Raw genomic sequence first — 14880 nt, forward strand, 5'->3', positions numbered from 1 at the left:
TAAAGACACAGACCTACTAGAGAATGGACTTGAGGATATGGGGAGGGGGAAGGGTAAGCTGTGACAAAGCGAGAGAGTGGTATGGACATATATACACTACCAAACGTAAGGTAGATAGCTAGTGGGAAGCAGCCGCATAGCACAGGGAGATCAGCTCGGTGCTTTGTGACCGCCTGGAGGGATGGGATAGAGAGGGTGGGAGGGAGGGAGACGCAAGAAGGAAGAGATATGGGAACATATGTATATGTATAACTGATTCACTTTGTTATAAAGCAGAAACTAACACACCATTGTAAAGCGATTATACTCTAATAAAGATGTAAAAAATAAATAAATGAAATGTAACAGCATAGCCAAAAAAAAAAAAAACCCAAAACGTCCCTGGTGTTCTGCCAGCATGGAATTTTTATTGTCTGTCTTCCAGTGTCCCTGGCCTGTAGCTGCATTGCTGTTTCCCTCTCTCTAGGCTCCTCCTCCCTCCCCAAATCCTGAGCAGATGGTTTACAGACCCAAACACGAGAGGACTAACACAAGAGGACTTATAGGACATGGGAGAGCGAAAATATGAAACTTGCTCCCCATCACTCTGAGAGTGACCAGTGGGTGAGTTGCCTGGATTTTGAGCCCAGGCAAGAAGTTTCTGACCACAGGACTCATTACCTTTTGCAGTAATTTCCCCATTACTAGAGGAGGTTGGAGGGAATAAGCCAGCGTTGGATATTCTCTTGTCTGGGATTCAGCAGAGCAATTTAAGGAGCACAGAATGGACTCAGGTGACTTGCTTAAGGCCACACAGTGGGATGGGACAGTGGCTGTGTTGTTGGGGTTTTTTTTCTAGAGTTTGTTGTCGAGAGCCCAGACCCTATGCTTGATTCACTGTATGACCTTTTGCAGATTACACTGCCTCGCTTGGTCTCAGTTTTCACATCCATAAAATGGGTTTAATATACAGTGCCATGACTATGTCGAGTGCATGGTCATGGGGCCAGTCCTGCATGGGGCTCCTCAGCCTTGGGGCAGCAGAGGGAGAAGTCTCAGTGGGGATGAGAAGGAGGCACCGCCCAGGAGTTAGGTACATGGTGCTGGTCCCCTACGGTGTGGGCCCAAGAGTTCTCCGATGTTGTGGGGTATTCAGTCTGGCGAGAAGAGGCCAGAGCCTGAGCCTCAGTAGGTGGGAGTGGGTCTGAGGCAGCTGAGGCTGTGGCCAGGAGGGGTGTGTAGATATCTATCCCTGCCCGTCTGTGATAGCAGAAGCAGGCCTGGCAGAGGCTTAAAGGGAAATGGTAGGAAGGAGGCAGACAAGAGCCTATCAAATACCGTGGGGTCTGGCTTTGCCCTGTGTGTAAGGAGAATAAGTAACACTAGGGGCAGCTGGAAAGCCAGAAGGGTGCAAGCAGTAAATGCAAATATTTGCATTTGTGATATGGGGAGTTGACACTTCCCCCAAAGAGCTTTGTTCTTACTTAAGAGCTTTGCTTCTTACTTAAGCAACTGACATTTGAAGTTTATGGAAAACCAAACTCATTAAACAGTGTAAAGACAGAGGAGACAGCACCCAAGGCAGCAGAGGCCCAGCCTACCCTGGCTGAAATAACATGACTTCTGTGCTCAACCATAGGCTGACACTGATGAGCGGCTCAGCCTAACCCCAGGGAAACAGGTAAGGGAGTTATAGTGAGTGCTAGTGTGGGGAGTGTGAGAGGAACAAGCTGGTGTGAGCACAGGGATGGGGCGTCTCCAGTAGTGGAGTTGTTTATGCATTTATTCTGCACTTGTTTATTGAGGTCCTACTGTAAGTGCTGGGGATAGTAATAGGAAACATCTGAGTGGCTTACTACAGGCTGGTGGGCTGTCAACCCAGAGCATAATCATGCTAGCCCCGCCCTAGGGGTGGGGAAGAGCCTAAGTGTCCCTCTGAGTGACACTTCCCTTCTCTCCTGCCCCTCCTCCTAGACCTTTCTTCCACAGCTGCACAGGCGGGCAGGCAGCCTGTGATGGGGCCCTGCTCAGAAGACCCCCATCTCTGCTGGGCCTCCCGGCTCCTGGGATTCACCAGCCTACTCCTCAGTGAGTGGCCCGGGCTGCTGGGAGGGAGGGCCTTTGGGGGGAGCAGGGAGGCAATGTCCCCTGTCCACGTCTAAAGTCTTTGGTGAACAAAAAGACAAGACAGCTCTGTAATTATTTAGCAAATACAGTGCATTTGGTTTAGAGCCCTGGGGGGAACAGAAAAACAAAATGGTCTTTTGGTTGTGGCGAGCCTGGGACCCCTGTGCTCAGGCAGCCTTGGCTGCATTAAGGGAAACATTTCCAGGGAGGTGAGGCTGCTTCTGTGCAATAACAGAGAGGCTGGGAGAGCATGGAGCTGCCTGGGAAGAGGGAGGCAGACAAAGAAACCCGCTCCTTGGCGTGGAAGGGCTGGGGAATGAAGCTCCCCTGGTCTGGACTCAGAGGGGAACTGGCAGCCTGTACAGTTGTCCTATGGGGGAGGGGGCCAACAAGAACCCTGTGTCTGAGATGGAGGAAGCAACTCTAGTCTGGGTTTCTTGAGCAAGATGAAAGATGTTGAATACAGTGAAATTCTGCTTTGATAAAAGGAACAGCAGCCTCTAAAATTTAAGGGTTTCTGTATACCCACTTGTAGAAAGAATATGGAGAAACTACAGAAGGAACAGCAGACTGGTAATGCGGGCTCCAGAAGGGAGTGAACTTCGGGAGAAGAGAAATGGAAGTAGAAACAATAGGGAGTTAAGTGAAAATGAACTGAAGACTGGACAACACCGTAATCACATACAGGACTTCCTGGGAGATTATATGATTATGTATAAGGAAATTAAGTAAAAACTAATGAGGAAATACTAATACCCAGTGAATTATGAATTCTGGAGAAAGTTGGAAAGCTTTTATTGTTTTAATTTTTTGTTTTAGTAACCCAGCCACTAAATAAACTTGCAGGAGTTATATGAAATTTAATGAATTAGAGAACTTTTATAAACAGATGTCTTGAAATAAGAATGAGCTTTGTAAAACATGACCTCTTTTTTAACAAGTTAAATTTACGTCTACAGTAAAATGTAGGCCTTCTCTTCAATTTTACATAACTGGAAAATATGTTCTGTTATTTAGAGTTTTCTCCGTAGGCTCTGGGGTTGGAAGATTACATAAGAGAGAGAGAGAGAGGGAGAGAGAGAGGAGGGAAATGGACAAAATTTTAAGTTGATTTGCAAGTGTTAAATTTTATATTATTTACATAAACTTTTACTCTGTCTTGTTTGTAACCGCACCCCCCAGCTTTATTTTCTTCTTCAGGATTAGATCTTTTGTAGATCACAGCTCTTGCTGCCTTCCTTCTCTTTCTACGTCTTCTTCCATCTTCCTCGCAGCTGGGCTCACCATTCCCTTCTGGGTGGGTCCTCCCTGCAGCCTGAAGGCTGAGCCTCTTCTCTCCCTGGTTCCCTCCTTTCCAGCAAGTGGGGAGTCTGGTTAGGCTGCTGTCTAACCCTCTCAGCCTGCCAGAAGTCCTTGCCCTGCTAAACCCCTCTAAGTACTTGCTTCCCCTTTCCTAGGAGAGGAAAGTTGGAGGATGAGCCTCCAGGAACTGCTCTGATCCTGGTGATGAGAGAGCAGTGCTGGCAGGGGAGCTCCTGGGGAGGACAGGGACAGGGTTGGGGAGGTGATGGGTGGCTCCTGCAGGGGAGAAGCACTGGGCTGGGGGACAGGAGCCCTGGCTCCAGGCGTGGCTCTGCCCTGTGTGACCCAGGACAAGTTCACCCCCTGGGGCGCCTCCTTCTCTGTGACAGGAGGGGCCTGGGGAGATCCCCCCTAAGACCTGACCTGGAGGAGATGCCTGGTTAAGTGACTTAGTGATTAAATAAATACAAAGAAATATCTGAAATACTTGTGCATATGAACGCTGGCACGAGCTATTCTCTGCTTCCATTGAGAGCCAGGAATGGGAATAAGTACAGCAGGAGGGAGGCAGGCCTGAAATAATGAGGATTTATTGAATTGGAGAGAGGATTGGGACCTTGGAAACCAGAGGCCAACCCAGGCAGATGGATCCTGACCTGGTGGAAGAAGCAGATTGATCATCTTTTCAGGATAAGACACTTTCCCTGGTCCTGTTCTGTCCTACCTTGGTCCCCAGGAAAGGGGGTATTGGGTCCCTGCGGTCTGTGTCTGAAGCGGGAGGGTGGGCTCTGGAGGAGGTGGCCCTGAGGCGAATGTGCCCACTGGTCACAGTTCTGCAGGAAAATGACCAAGGAAGGCCTAATGCGGCCTCTTGGGGCCCGGCTAGGGAAGTGCTGTCTTGGTGGCAGGGACAGCAGAGCTCACTAAATGATCATGCTTCCCCTCATGTTCTAGTCCCTGACAGTTAGCCAGAGCCTTGTGACAAATGCTGGCCACAAAACAAGAGCAGGGATCATGCTCCTTCTGGACAGATGCAGTGAAACCCCCTGTGTGATTCTCCTGTCTCCCCTCCCTGCTGCGGGGCTGGGAGCCTGTGAGGATGCTGTGGGTTCCACGGGTGCAGCCACAAGGAGGTGAAACCTCTGCCATGTGTGACAGGACACCCTCCTCACTCTCTCATGGAACCCGTGGTGGGGGATATAAACTCCCCTTGTTCTAAGACCCTGAGGTATTGTAACTGTTTGTTATGCAGCACAGCCTAGCCTGTCCTGCCTACTACACCGCCTAGAAGGAGCAGGAAAGAGAGCAGCCTTCATATTTGTGTTAGCTATCTACTGCTGTGTAACCTGTCACCCCAAAACTTAGTACCTAAAACACCACCAGGCATAGTCTCACAGTTTCTGTGGGTCAAAACAGAGGAGCTGTTCAGCTGGGTCCTCTGGCTCAGGGTCTCCCAGACTGAAATCAAGGTCTTGGCTGGGGCTGCATCAGCTCAGGGTCAGCTGGGCAGGATGTGCTTCCAAGCCTACTCATGTGATTGCTGATGGGAGGCAGTTCCTGTGGCTGCTGGACTGAGGGTCCCTGTTCCTCCCTGGATGTTGGCCAGAGGCTCCCTCCGTTCCTTGTCACGTGGGCCTCTCCTTAGGACAGCTGACAACACGGCAGCTGGGTTCCTCAGAGCGAGCGAGAGAGGGAGTGAAGGAGAGAGAGAGCAAGAGGGAAGTCACAGTCTCCTATAACCTAGTATCACTGAGTGACATTCGTCAAGTCTGCTGTGGTCCATTCCTTAGAAGCCAGTCACTAGGTGCAGCCCACACTCTAGGGGAGGGCATTACACAAGGATGTGAACGTGAGGAGACACTTAAGAAGCTCCTCCTACAGTTATGCATTTGGTTTGACAGAAACTCTGCTAGGTGCTTTTTTTTTTTTGATAAATTTATTTATTTTATTTTTGGCTGTGTTGGGTCTTCGTTGCTGCGCGTGGGCTTTCTCTAGTTGAGGCGAGCAGGGGCTACTCTTCCTTGCGGTGCGCGGGCTTCTCATTGCAGTGGCTTCTCTTGTTGCGGAGCACGGGCTCTAGGCGCGCGGGCTTCAGTAGTTGTGGCACACAGACTCAGTAGTTGTGGCTCACGGGCTCTAGAGCGCAGGCTCAGTAGTTGCGGCACACGGGCTTAGTTGCTCCGCCGCATGTGAGATCTTCCCAGACCAGGGCTCGAACCCATGTCCCCTGCATTGGCAGGCAGATTCTTAACAACTGCGCCACCAGGGAAGCCCCTGCCAGGTGCTTTTGATCCATGATCTCATTCAGTTCATACTGTCATTATGAAGCAGGTGAGGAAACTGCAGGTTAGCAAGTTTACGTAACCTGTTCAAGGTTACAATTCACTAGAGCCAGGACTTAATTCTAGAATTGCTTCAGATTCATTTTACTAGCCTTCCTCCTAAGAATCAAGGGAGTATATTGGATGAATTTCATTTAAAAGATGGGTTTTGTGGTTTTCTCCCTTATTGTTACTGAAAAAAAAAAATACATTTCCTGTTTCCAATGCCCTAGGCGTCTGCTGCCCTGGGGTCAAGAGTTCTGGGACACATGGCTCTGGAGTTCAGGATTCTGGAGCCCATGTTCCTCTGCACAGGGTCCGAGGAGGTTCTGTATCGTTTAATGTGACCAGGAAGCAAGAAGCTCACCTGGAGGAGGTCACATGGGGCTTTGGCCCTGACTCAAACTACAGAGTCCTGCTGCGAGTCAGTGCTGGGGCAGACGCTCCCACTTGGGTCAGCCTGCAGGACAAGTATCAGCAGAGGGTCCATGTGCCCAGCATCTTGTCCCTGAATATTGAGAACCTGACCTCTGAGGACAGTGGACTGTACCGGGCTCGAGCCAGCTTCACTGGAGGAATAGAACTTAACCAAGTTTTCCCCCTTACTGTCTATGGTAAGTGACAGCATCTGACCCCATCCATGGCTTACCTCCTTCTTTTGTGCTACGAGTTTCACACAGGTCCCATTTTTCAAGATTCCTTCCAGACACCAGCCTTCAGATTCTATTTTCTCCTCTGCAATGAGGGTAAGTGGGTTTACTGCAAATGGTGAGCAGAGCTGAGATTCACAGCAGGGATAAACCACTTCAGTATTTTGGGAGAGGAGAATGGAAATTTGGGGAAATGATATTGCCGAAACAATTATTATACTTTATAGGTCTAGATTTACTTAACTTGTGTATTGGTTGTCTACTGCCGCTAGAACAAATTGCTATAATTTAAATTCTTAATAAAACACAAATTTATGATCTCACCGTGCTGTAGGTCAGAAGTCAAATAGGGGTCTCACTGGGCCCATGTCGAGGTGCTGGCAGGGCTGTGTTCCTTTCTAGAGTTTCCAGGAGATTCATTTATTTGTCTTTTCTACCTTCTAGTGGTTGCTTACATTACCTGGCAATAGTGGGACCAATTCTTCTCACATTCTTATCCCTCTAACCTCCTTCCTCTCCTTCCTTCTTCCACGTTCAGGGACCCTTGTGATTACATTGGTCCCATCCGGGAAGTCAGAACAATCTCCTTATTTTAAAGTCAAATGATTAGCAACCTTAATTCTACCTGTTACTTTAATTCCATTTTGCCATGTAACCTAACATATTCACAAGTTCTGAGGATCAACATGGACGTATTTGGGGTCCATTATTCACCTACCACAATTCATAAACCCACGTAGTTAGTGCCTCCTCTCCTTTTACTCAGCACCAGCCCAAGGCCAGCCTCACTTGCAGACTCCACAAATCCAGCTCTAGAAGCCTCAGTAGACGTGGGAGAAAGGTTATACTGCAACACTTCCAAAGAACCTCACTTAGCCAACACTTTCTTTCCCTAAAGTCCCTGTCTGCATAGGAAAATACCTGCTGTGAGAGAGTGGCTGTTATAGCTTTAGGTCCCCATGTGATTTCTAAGACCAAGTTATCAATATGTCACTTCTCAAGTTCAGCGGCATATTCTAACCAGACTCGGACTCGTCATTCCTAGTTGCTACCACCGCATCTCCCGCAAATGTCTCCACTGTTGGGAGCACAGGACCTTTCTCTGGGCTCCCAGTGCTGGCCAGATGTCCTCCTTCTCTACGGGCTATGCAAACCCAGGCATTATCTGAGCAGAAGAGGGCAAGTCCTGATCTGGGACTAGCCTTTCTGTCCCAGACTTCTTCCCCTTCCAGAGGAAACCCCATTTTCTTAGAAATAATGTGCCTTGGGTAGGTGGTATCCAGGTTTTATTTTCTTGTTTGGAGATTTTTAAGGCTTGCTCAATCTAGTGAAATAACATAGGGCTTAACTCAGTGGCTCCCTTCTTTACTGTCACTTGCTATGTATTAAGTATTGAGCAAATTGTGTTTTACTTGTAAAATGCATTCACCATCATTAAAGGGAGGATGCCAGGGTTTCAATGAGATGATGGATGAGAATGTGCAGACTGTATTGTTCTCCACTCATGTGAGGCTCCATTCTTTTGTCCCTCTTACCCTAGAGCCGGTGCCCCTTCCCCAGATCCTGTCCAAGTTACTGTCCATCACACCAGGCTGGTGCAATGTCACCCTGGAGTGCAGAGCCTCAGGGGCCACAGAGGACCTGAAGGTGACCTGGCAGAGCAAGGGCCTCCCCAGGGAGCTGGAGCAGAGCGTGACACTGGGACCAGCCCCCAACTCCTGGACCCTGCCTGTGAACCTGCCCCTGAGGCAGCCCAGTGCCAGATTCACCTGTGTGGTCAGCAACCAGGTGGACCAGAAAACTGCCACCTTAGACCTTGGGGAAGTCTGTGTCCATGGTGAGTGTACCTGCCAGAGGGGAGGGGCATTCTCGGAGCTCAGCTGCACTGGGGTGAGGGTTCTGGGCTTTTCTCCCCACTATGTTATGAGCACCACTTTCCATCAGGTCACCCCATACAGGAGTCTGGGAGGTACAGAAAACTCATCTCTGCTTTTAATTGTCACATCCATGCCCACCTCTCCACCCCCTCTTTTTCCCCCTAAGAAACAAGGGATTTGTTTTTTTGTGTTTTGGGGTTGTTGTTTTTTTTTGCGGTACACGGGCCTCTCACTGTTGTGGCCTCTCCCGTTGCGGAGCACAGGCTCCGGACGCGCAGGCTCAGCGGCCATGGCTTACGGGCCCAGCCGCTCCGCGGCATGTGGGATCTTCCCGGACCAGGGCACGAACCCGTGTCCCCTGCATCAGCATGCGGATTCTCAACCACTGTGCCACCAGGGAAGCCCAGGGATTTGTTTTTGATGCAAATCTTGTCCACCGAGCTCCAGATGAGCAGCTCCCAGTCCCGGCTGGTCCTGGAGGGAAAGCAGGGGTGGGATGGGGGAGGTGAGGAGAACTAGGGCTGCAGCCCGCAGAGGTGTTCCCTAGAGATGTATTTCCCTGAAGGCCCACACCTCCCCTGACCCACGCTCCCTGCTGCCTGTGCCTATCTGCCTGCCTGCTGGGCATCTCTTTCCTTCCCATATGCTGTAGTGCAGTGTCAGAGCTGGTCCAGGGCAATAGCTTTCCAGTACGTCCCCCACCTCATCCATTATCCATAGTGCGTCCACTGTAATCTTTTGAAAAGACATTGGATTTTGAAATTGATCTGTGTCATCTGTAGGAGTATGACCCACTGGCTCCCTGTAGGATTCAGGGCTCAGATGCTCCTCTGCCCATGTTTCTTACCTCATACACTTCGCATGGAATTGTTTCCTTGGAGCTCCTGAATGTGTTCTGCTATTATAAGCTTCTGAGCCTCTGGAAATGCTGTTTCCTCTACCATCAGCCATCCCAAGTCAAGAGTCCTTCACTTCCGGGCTTCCCTGGTGGGGCAGTGGTTGAGAGTCCGCCTGCCGATGCAGGGGACACGGGTTTGTGCCCCGGTCTGGGAAGATCCCACGTGCCTCGGAGCGGCTGGGCCCGTGAGCCATGGCCGCTGAGCCTGCGCGTCCGGAGCCTGTGCTCCGCAACGGGAGAGGCCACAACAGTGAGAGGCCCGCATACCGCAAAAAAAAAAAAAAAAAAAAAAAAGAGTCCTTCATTTCCTTGCTTATTCCTGTTCAAGGATTTCCCTCAGGTCATAGGCATGCGACCAGCACAGTAACACAGGATCCTGTGGTTGGTTATAGTTCTGATATTAATAAAGTTTGAACAAGGGTGTCTCAATCTCATGTGGCACAGGGCCCTGCAGGTGCTATAACTGTCCTGCCCTCAAGCATCATCCCCTTTAAGGAGCAGTCCATAGCCACCCCACACTAAATAGCAAAGCTGCTTATGGGTTTGTCTCTGCTGTAGCCTGGAACACCTTGAGGGCAGAGGTCATGTCTTTTTCTCCTTTGAATTCATGTACCAAGCAAAGCTCCTGGCACTGCTCACAGTTCAGGATTTCATTGAATGAATGAATGACCCGGTATCCTGAGTGTAGTCTTGCCCCTCTCACCCATCCCCCATGAGCTGCTGGGAGGAACTGAGGTGTCAGCATCACTTAAAATCCCACATTACTCTCCCCTCAGCCCCATCCTGGAGTCTCAGATAAAGTTCAGTGCTCAGCATGACCCACAAAACCCTCTGGAGGGCTTCCCTGGTGGCGCAGTGGTTGGGAGTCCGCCTCCCGATGCAGGGGATGCGGGTTCGTGCCCCAGTCCGGGAAGATCCCACGTGCCGCAGAGCGGCTGGGCCCGTGAGCCATGGCCGCTGAGCCTGCGCGTCCGGAGCCTGTGCTCCACAACGGGAGAGGCCACAACACTGAGAGGCCCGCGTACCGCAAAAAAAAAAAAAAACCCTCTGGAAAGAGACTCTTCTCCCTCTGATCCTCCTCACCTGGCTCCTCCCTGCTGCAGTGGGATGATGGCAGCTCCCAGGGCTGGCGATTTGACACAGTCATTTCTCAAATGTGGTGCCCCTCCTTCCTGGAATTCTGTGCCCACGCTGAATACTAGTTAACTCCTATTCCTCCCTCAAGACTCAGTTTACGCATCATCTCCTCTGGGAGGCCCTCCCTGAAGACATGTGTACAAGGTGTAAACCTCTATTGCACTGCAGTCCCTCTGGCTGGCAGACTTTGGTATTTTCTCAGTCTTCCTCCCCTGGGTGACCCCATCTTGCTCATCGCAGTACCCCTGGCACCAAGCAGGAGCTCAGGACCTGGTTGAATGGATGAACCTGACATGCTCCACCCTCTTCAGCTTCTGAACCTGGATCCTTCAGAGCTCTCCACCTGCTCTCTCTCTATCTCCCCTTGCCAATGGGTATTTTAGGTTCTGTCTTGCCTTAACTTTCTTCATTCTCTCTGTGTGAGGGAAACAGATTCACAAGGACAGGTCAGTGCTGACCCCCTGCCAGGCATCCTAGGGGCTGTCGTGGCTGTGCTGTTGATCCTTGGAGGAGGACTGTACCTTTGGAAGACACGTGAGAAGAAGAAGAAAATGGAGACTGGAAGAGGCAGGTTGCACTTCCCCCTCCTGCCCTGATACCTCCCCTCCCCCACTGGACCCTTGGTTCCTTTCCTTCTGCATGTTGCTGCTCAAGGAATCTCTCTGCAGAGGGAATGGTGGGTGTGGCCTTGGCCTTGGGGTTCATAACAGTGGGGGAGCGTAAGGGTTTTCAAGGCCCAGGTTCAAGCTCCACTCTGTGTATGACTCAGGTACAGAATTGCAGGAGGACTACAGGGACAATGATAGCGGCATCCAGTACGCAGAGCTGAGCCAGCAGGAGTCTCGAGAGGGCACACGCAAGGTGAGAGCTGGGAGCTGTGCCCAGCCTGGGCTCTCCTGGGTCCGTCCTCACCTGGGTCTGGGCCTGTCAACCCAGTCATCTGCATTTCCTGGCCCCGCTGTCTCTTTAACTCTTTCCGGGTGGTCAGTGGTATTTACTGAGAAAGTTTATAACTGGGGCCAGTGCAGTGCTGGGCGCTTTGGGGGAATTCACGTGCAGCTCACGTCAGCAGCATTGGTTCCATGTGGGTCCCTCTGGGGCCTCTCTCAGCTGTTCTAGGAACTCTCCGTCTTGCATTCCTAGGGTATCGGTGAGCGACATTTAGAAGAAAAGGAGCCTGTTAACACTGTCTACAGTGAGGTCCATAAGCCGGAAAGTGAAGCCGCGAAGGTAATTTAATTGGAGGAGGTAGGAGAACTGGAACTCCTAGGACACCTCCACTCGGAGCTTGATCCTTGCAGACACCTGCATCTCTCAGCTCTGGTCCAGCTCCAGCTGCCCTGGTCTGTGTTACTTTGACCCTCCTGCCCTCAACTCCCTGGGCATACATGGCCTTGTCATATCCCCTGTCACCTCTCCAAGCTGCCTTCCCACTCAGGATCCTCACCCTGCAAGATGAGGGCTCTTTTTCCATCATTAGCTCATATCCTGACCACTCTCCTCCTGAAGCTTCCCAAAGAGAACCTTCCTGCACAGGATAATTCACACAGCCTCTGCTGTGTGGCTGGTATATGTCTTTCTGAGAACACAGCCCAGGCGTGGGGACTACGTAGAAGATATTGACCACGCCGCAGAGGAAGGGGTTAGGACCTTGATGCTGGAAACTGAGTTGGGGGTCCGTGGAGGCAGCATGGGTAGGTGGGATCCCACAGAGGGCTGGCCTGAGGCTTCCTTTGCACCCTGTATAGGGCAAAAGGTTTGTGTCGAGTGGTGTGTTTGTGTGTGTGTCTGTGTGTATGTTGGGGGAGTATCTGGTGTATATTATACATTGGGCCACAGCCCTTTTCTCTGACCACTAGTACTAACCTCAGTTTCAGCTCGTAGACCTCAAATCCACCTCTTGTGGAGTGGGCAAAGGAATTTGTACTGTTTCTGGACCTTCTGAGACTTCTGTTTCTCAGAGAGGGACCCAAGTTGGGACTTGTGTTCTTAGGAAAGCAGCTTCAGCCCTTCCTTGTCTGGGGTAGGGGTACTTGGTCATTAGAATGGAAGTGCAGTATGTCTCTCCCACCTCCCCTTGACGAGGCTGCTATGAGGGGTGAGGGGTGAGGCTTGTAGGAAGGTCTGAGCCAACCCTCTCCTGCCTCTTCTACTGACCCTCAGCACCCCACAGCCCTGCTGGCCTCGGATCCTAGGTCAGCCTCCTCTTTGCTCACTCACATCCCTCGGCCTGAAATGATGGCTCCCTTTCCCTATCCCTTCCTCCCATCCCTGTGTATTGGAATCCTACCATTCCAACCCCAAACCCCCTTCCAAGTCACATGTTCTACATGTTCCCATAGGTTTGAAAATAGTCTCTTCTCCCACACCTGTCCTTTTCAGACAACTTGGACATAATCAAGGCCCCTGCCGTAGGTTTGCTTTGGGTTGGTCATGAGTCTTCCCTGCTAGCCTCACCTGGGGCTCCCTCAGGAGGGTGTTGGGGCTTTAGGGGGCCGGTGCCAAGGAGACAAGCACCTCTCTCTGTGAAGTGTCTGAGCTACCCTTACTCCCAACTCCCACAGAGAGTTGGGAGCAGACAAGACCCAGAGCACAGAGGCTGCTGAAGGTCTTTCTGGTAGTGACTCCACAAGGAAGCAAAGAGGACATGATGAACTCCAATGACACTGCCTGGTTTCCCCAACCCACATCCAGCTTCACGTTGCCTGAGGACCTAATGTAGCCTGCACTGTATTGTTGGAAGCTTCTCCTCTCCCTGGGGGTCCTCACCTCCTCAAAGCCTCCGCCTCCTGCCTTGAGTCCCAGCTCTTGAATCAGAGAGGGACTCACTCTGATACTATGATCTGTGGTTCTTTGTCTGCTGGCCTAGATTCCTGGGTCTCTTGGTGCCCCTCCCAGCTCAGCAAGCTCAGCTGCTTCACTTCTGACCTCAGAAAACCAAGTTCTGAGCTAAAGGACTGAGCGTTATGCTAGGATCCTGCTAGATGGTGCATGAATAAGAGAGGAGCAGAGTTTCCATAATAAGGCTCTTTCTAACCTCTTTCTGCTCAGGCTGAACAGAAGGCTGAGAAGGAAAAAGATGACATCTCTCACTGGCATCCCAGGTGACCGGTCATGGCTGGGTATCAGTGCCCATCAGTCCAGAAGCACTGTAAGATGTGACCACCCATTGACCCCTCCCCCCCCCACCTAAAGCAGAAGAGAAAGAAAAATGAAAGAGGAAGGGAACTTGACTTTCCAAGCCTATCATGAACCAGGTTTTGTCCCAGGCATTTTATAAATATCATTTCTTCTTATTCTTATAAGAACTCTCTAGGGTAGGTATTACTTATCCCCATTTTGCAGGACAAGTAAACAATGTCCCAAAATAGTTGGTGGCAGAGCAAAGCCTTAAATCCAACACTGGACAATTCCAGCATTCATATCTTATCCTTTGCCACATGGTCACTGAAGACCTCGTAATCCTGGAGTATTCGGAGGAGAATATCCTCCATTTGTTCCTCTTCCAAGGATCCCGGTCTTCTGACTCAGGTGCCCCAACTTGGAATGAGTTCATCCTGATGATGGATGGAGCAGTTGGTGGTTGAAAGAGGAATTGTCCCTTAAGTGGACAGTGGGGTAGGAGATATGGGTGGGAGACATGGAATGAGAGACCCTGCCCTCTGGCTCAGATGAGACATTCAAAGCAGAGATGCTTTGGGGCTTCCCTGGTGGCGCAGTGGTTGAGAGTCCGCCTGCAGATGCAGGGGACACGGGTTCGTGCCCCGGTTTGGGAAGATCCCACATGCCGCGGAGCGGCTGGGCCCGTGAGCCATGGCCGCTGAGCCTGCGCGTCCAGAACCTGTGCTCCACAACGGAAGAGGCCACAGCAGTGAGAGGCCGCGTACCGCAAAAAAAAAAAAAAAAAAAAAGCAGAGATGCTTCTTCCTCTTGGGTCTTGTGGGAGTTACTTCCTCTCATTCAATGTGTATTGTGGATTTCAGCATCACTATTCTCAAGCCAACTTCCTTTTCCATTGTTATTCATAACTTCATTCAACAATTATGTGAGGCAGATATCCTCAATGTACAAATAGAAAATTAAAATCCAGAGATGTTAAGTACCCTACAGAAGTTCTCCCAAGTGTAAGTGATGTAGGCATATCAGGGGATAATAATTTCACACACTGTGATTCCTTTCTCTCTATCATCCCAGACATCCAGCAAGTTACTGTCTTCCATTGGGTTATCCTTCATAAAGCTTCTTGTACTCCATTCTCCTCTTATTCTTTCATTCCCATCTTACACCTGCAGCTGCACCATTTTTACATTTCCACCAGCAATGTATGAGAATTTCTCCACATCATCTCCAACTCTTGTTATTTTTTGATTGTTGCCATCCTAGTGCTGGTGAAGTGCTATCTCATTGTGGTTATGAATTGCATGTCTCAAATGATTCATGATGAACATGTTTTCATGAGCCTATTGACCATTTGTATACTTTATTTGAAGAAATTTCTTTCTCTCTTGAATTGTCTCTTGTCATCCATTGCCCCTACCTCTTTGTTGAGTCTGCTTTTGTCCAGTCACCAGGGAACTTCGTGTTGTTAA

At 50.3% G+C, this 14880-nt stretch overlaps 1 protein-coding gene across 2 annotated transcripts; it reads left to right on the forward strand.

Moving 5' to 3' along the window:
* The first annotated feature begins 748 nt into the window (after positions 1–748).
* Positions 749–14202, forward strand: LOC114898405. Of its 2 annotated transcripts, XM_029227840.1 has the most exons (8): positions 749–773; positions 1954–2067; positions 5963–6343; positions 7920–8216; positions 10724–10858; positions 11061–11152; positions 11435–11521; positions 13343–14202. In XM_029227840.1, the coding sequence occupies exons 1-8, from the start codon at positions 764–766 to the stop codon at positions 13397–13399; spliced, it is 1173 nt and encodes a 390-aa protein (XP_029083673.1). In that variant the 5' UTR covers positions 749–763; the 3' UTR covers positions 13400–14202. The 2 variants fall into 2 exon arrangements, with proteins under 2 accessions (XP_029083673.1, XP_029083674.1); XM_029227841.1 differs by lacking the exon at positions 13343–14202 and having other exon boundaries at positions 11435–11530.
* The last annotated feature ends 678 nt before the right edge of the window (positions 14203–14880 follow it).

The sequence above is a fragment of the Monodon monoceros genome, unplaced genomic scaffold (assembly GCF_005190385.1).
Source record: "Monodon monoceros isolate NGI ecotype Baffin Bay Population unplaced genomic scaffold, NGI_Narwhal_1 Super_Scaffold_18, whole genome shotgun sequence".
NCBI classification, from domain to species: domain Eukaryota; kingdom Metazoa; phylum Chordata; class Mammalia; order Artiodactyla; family Monodontidae; genus Monodon; species Monodon monoceros.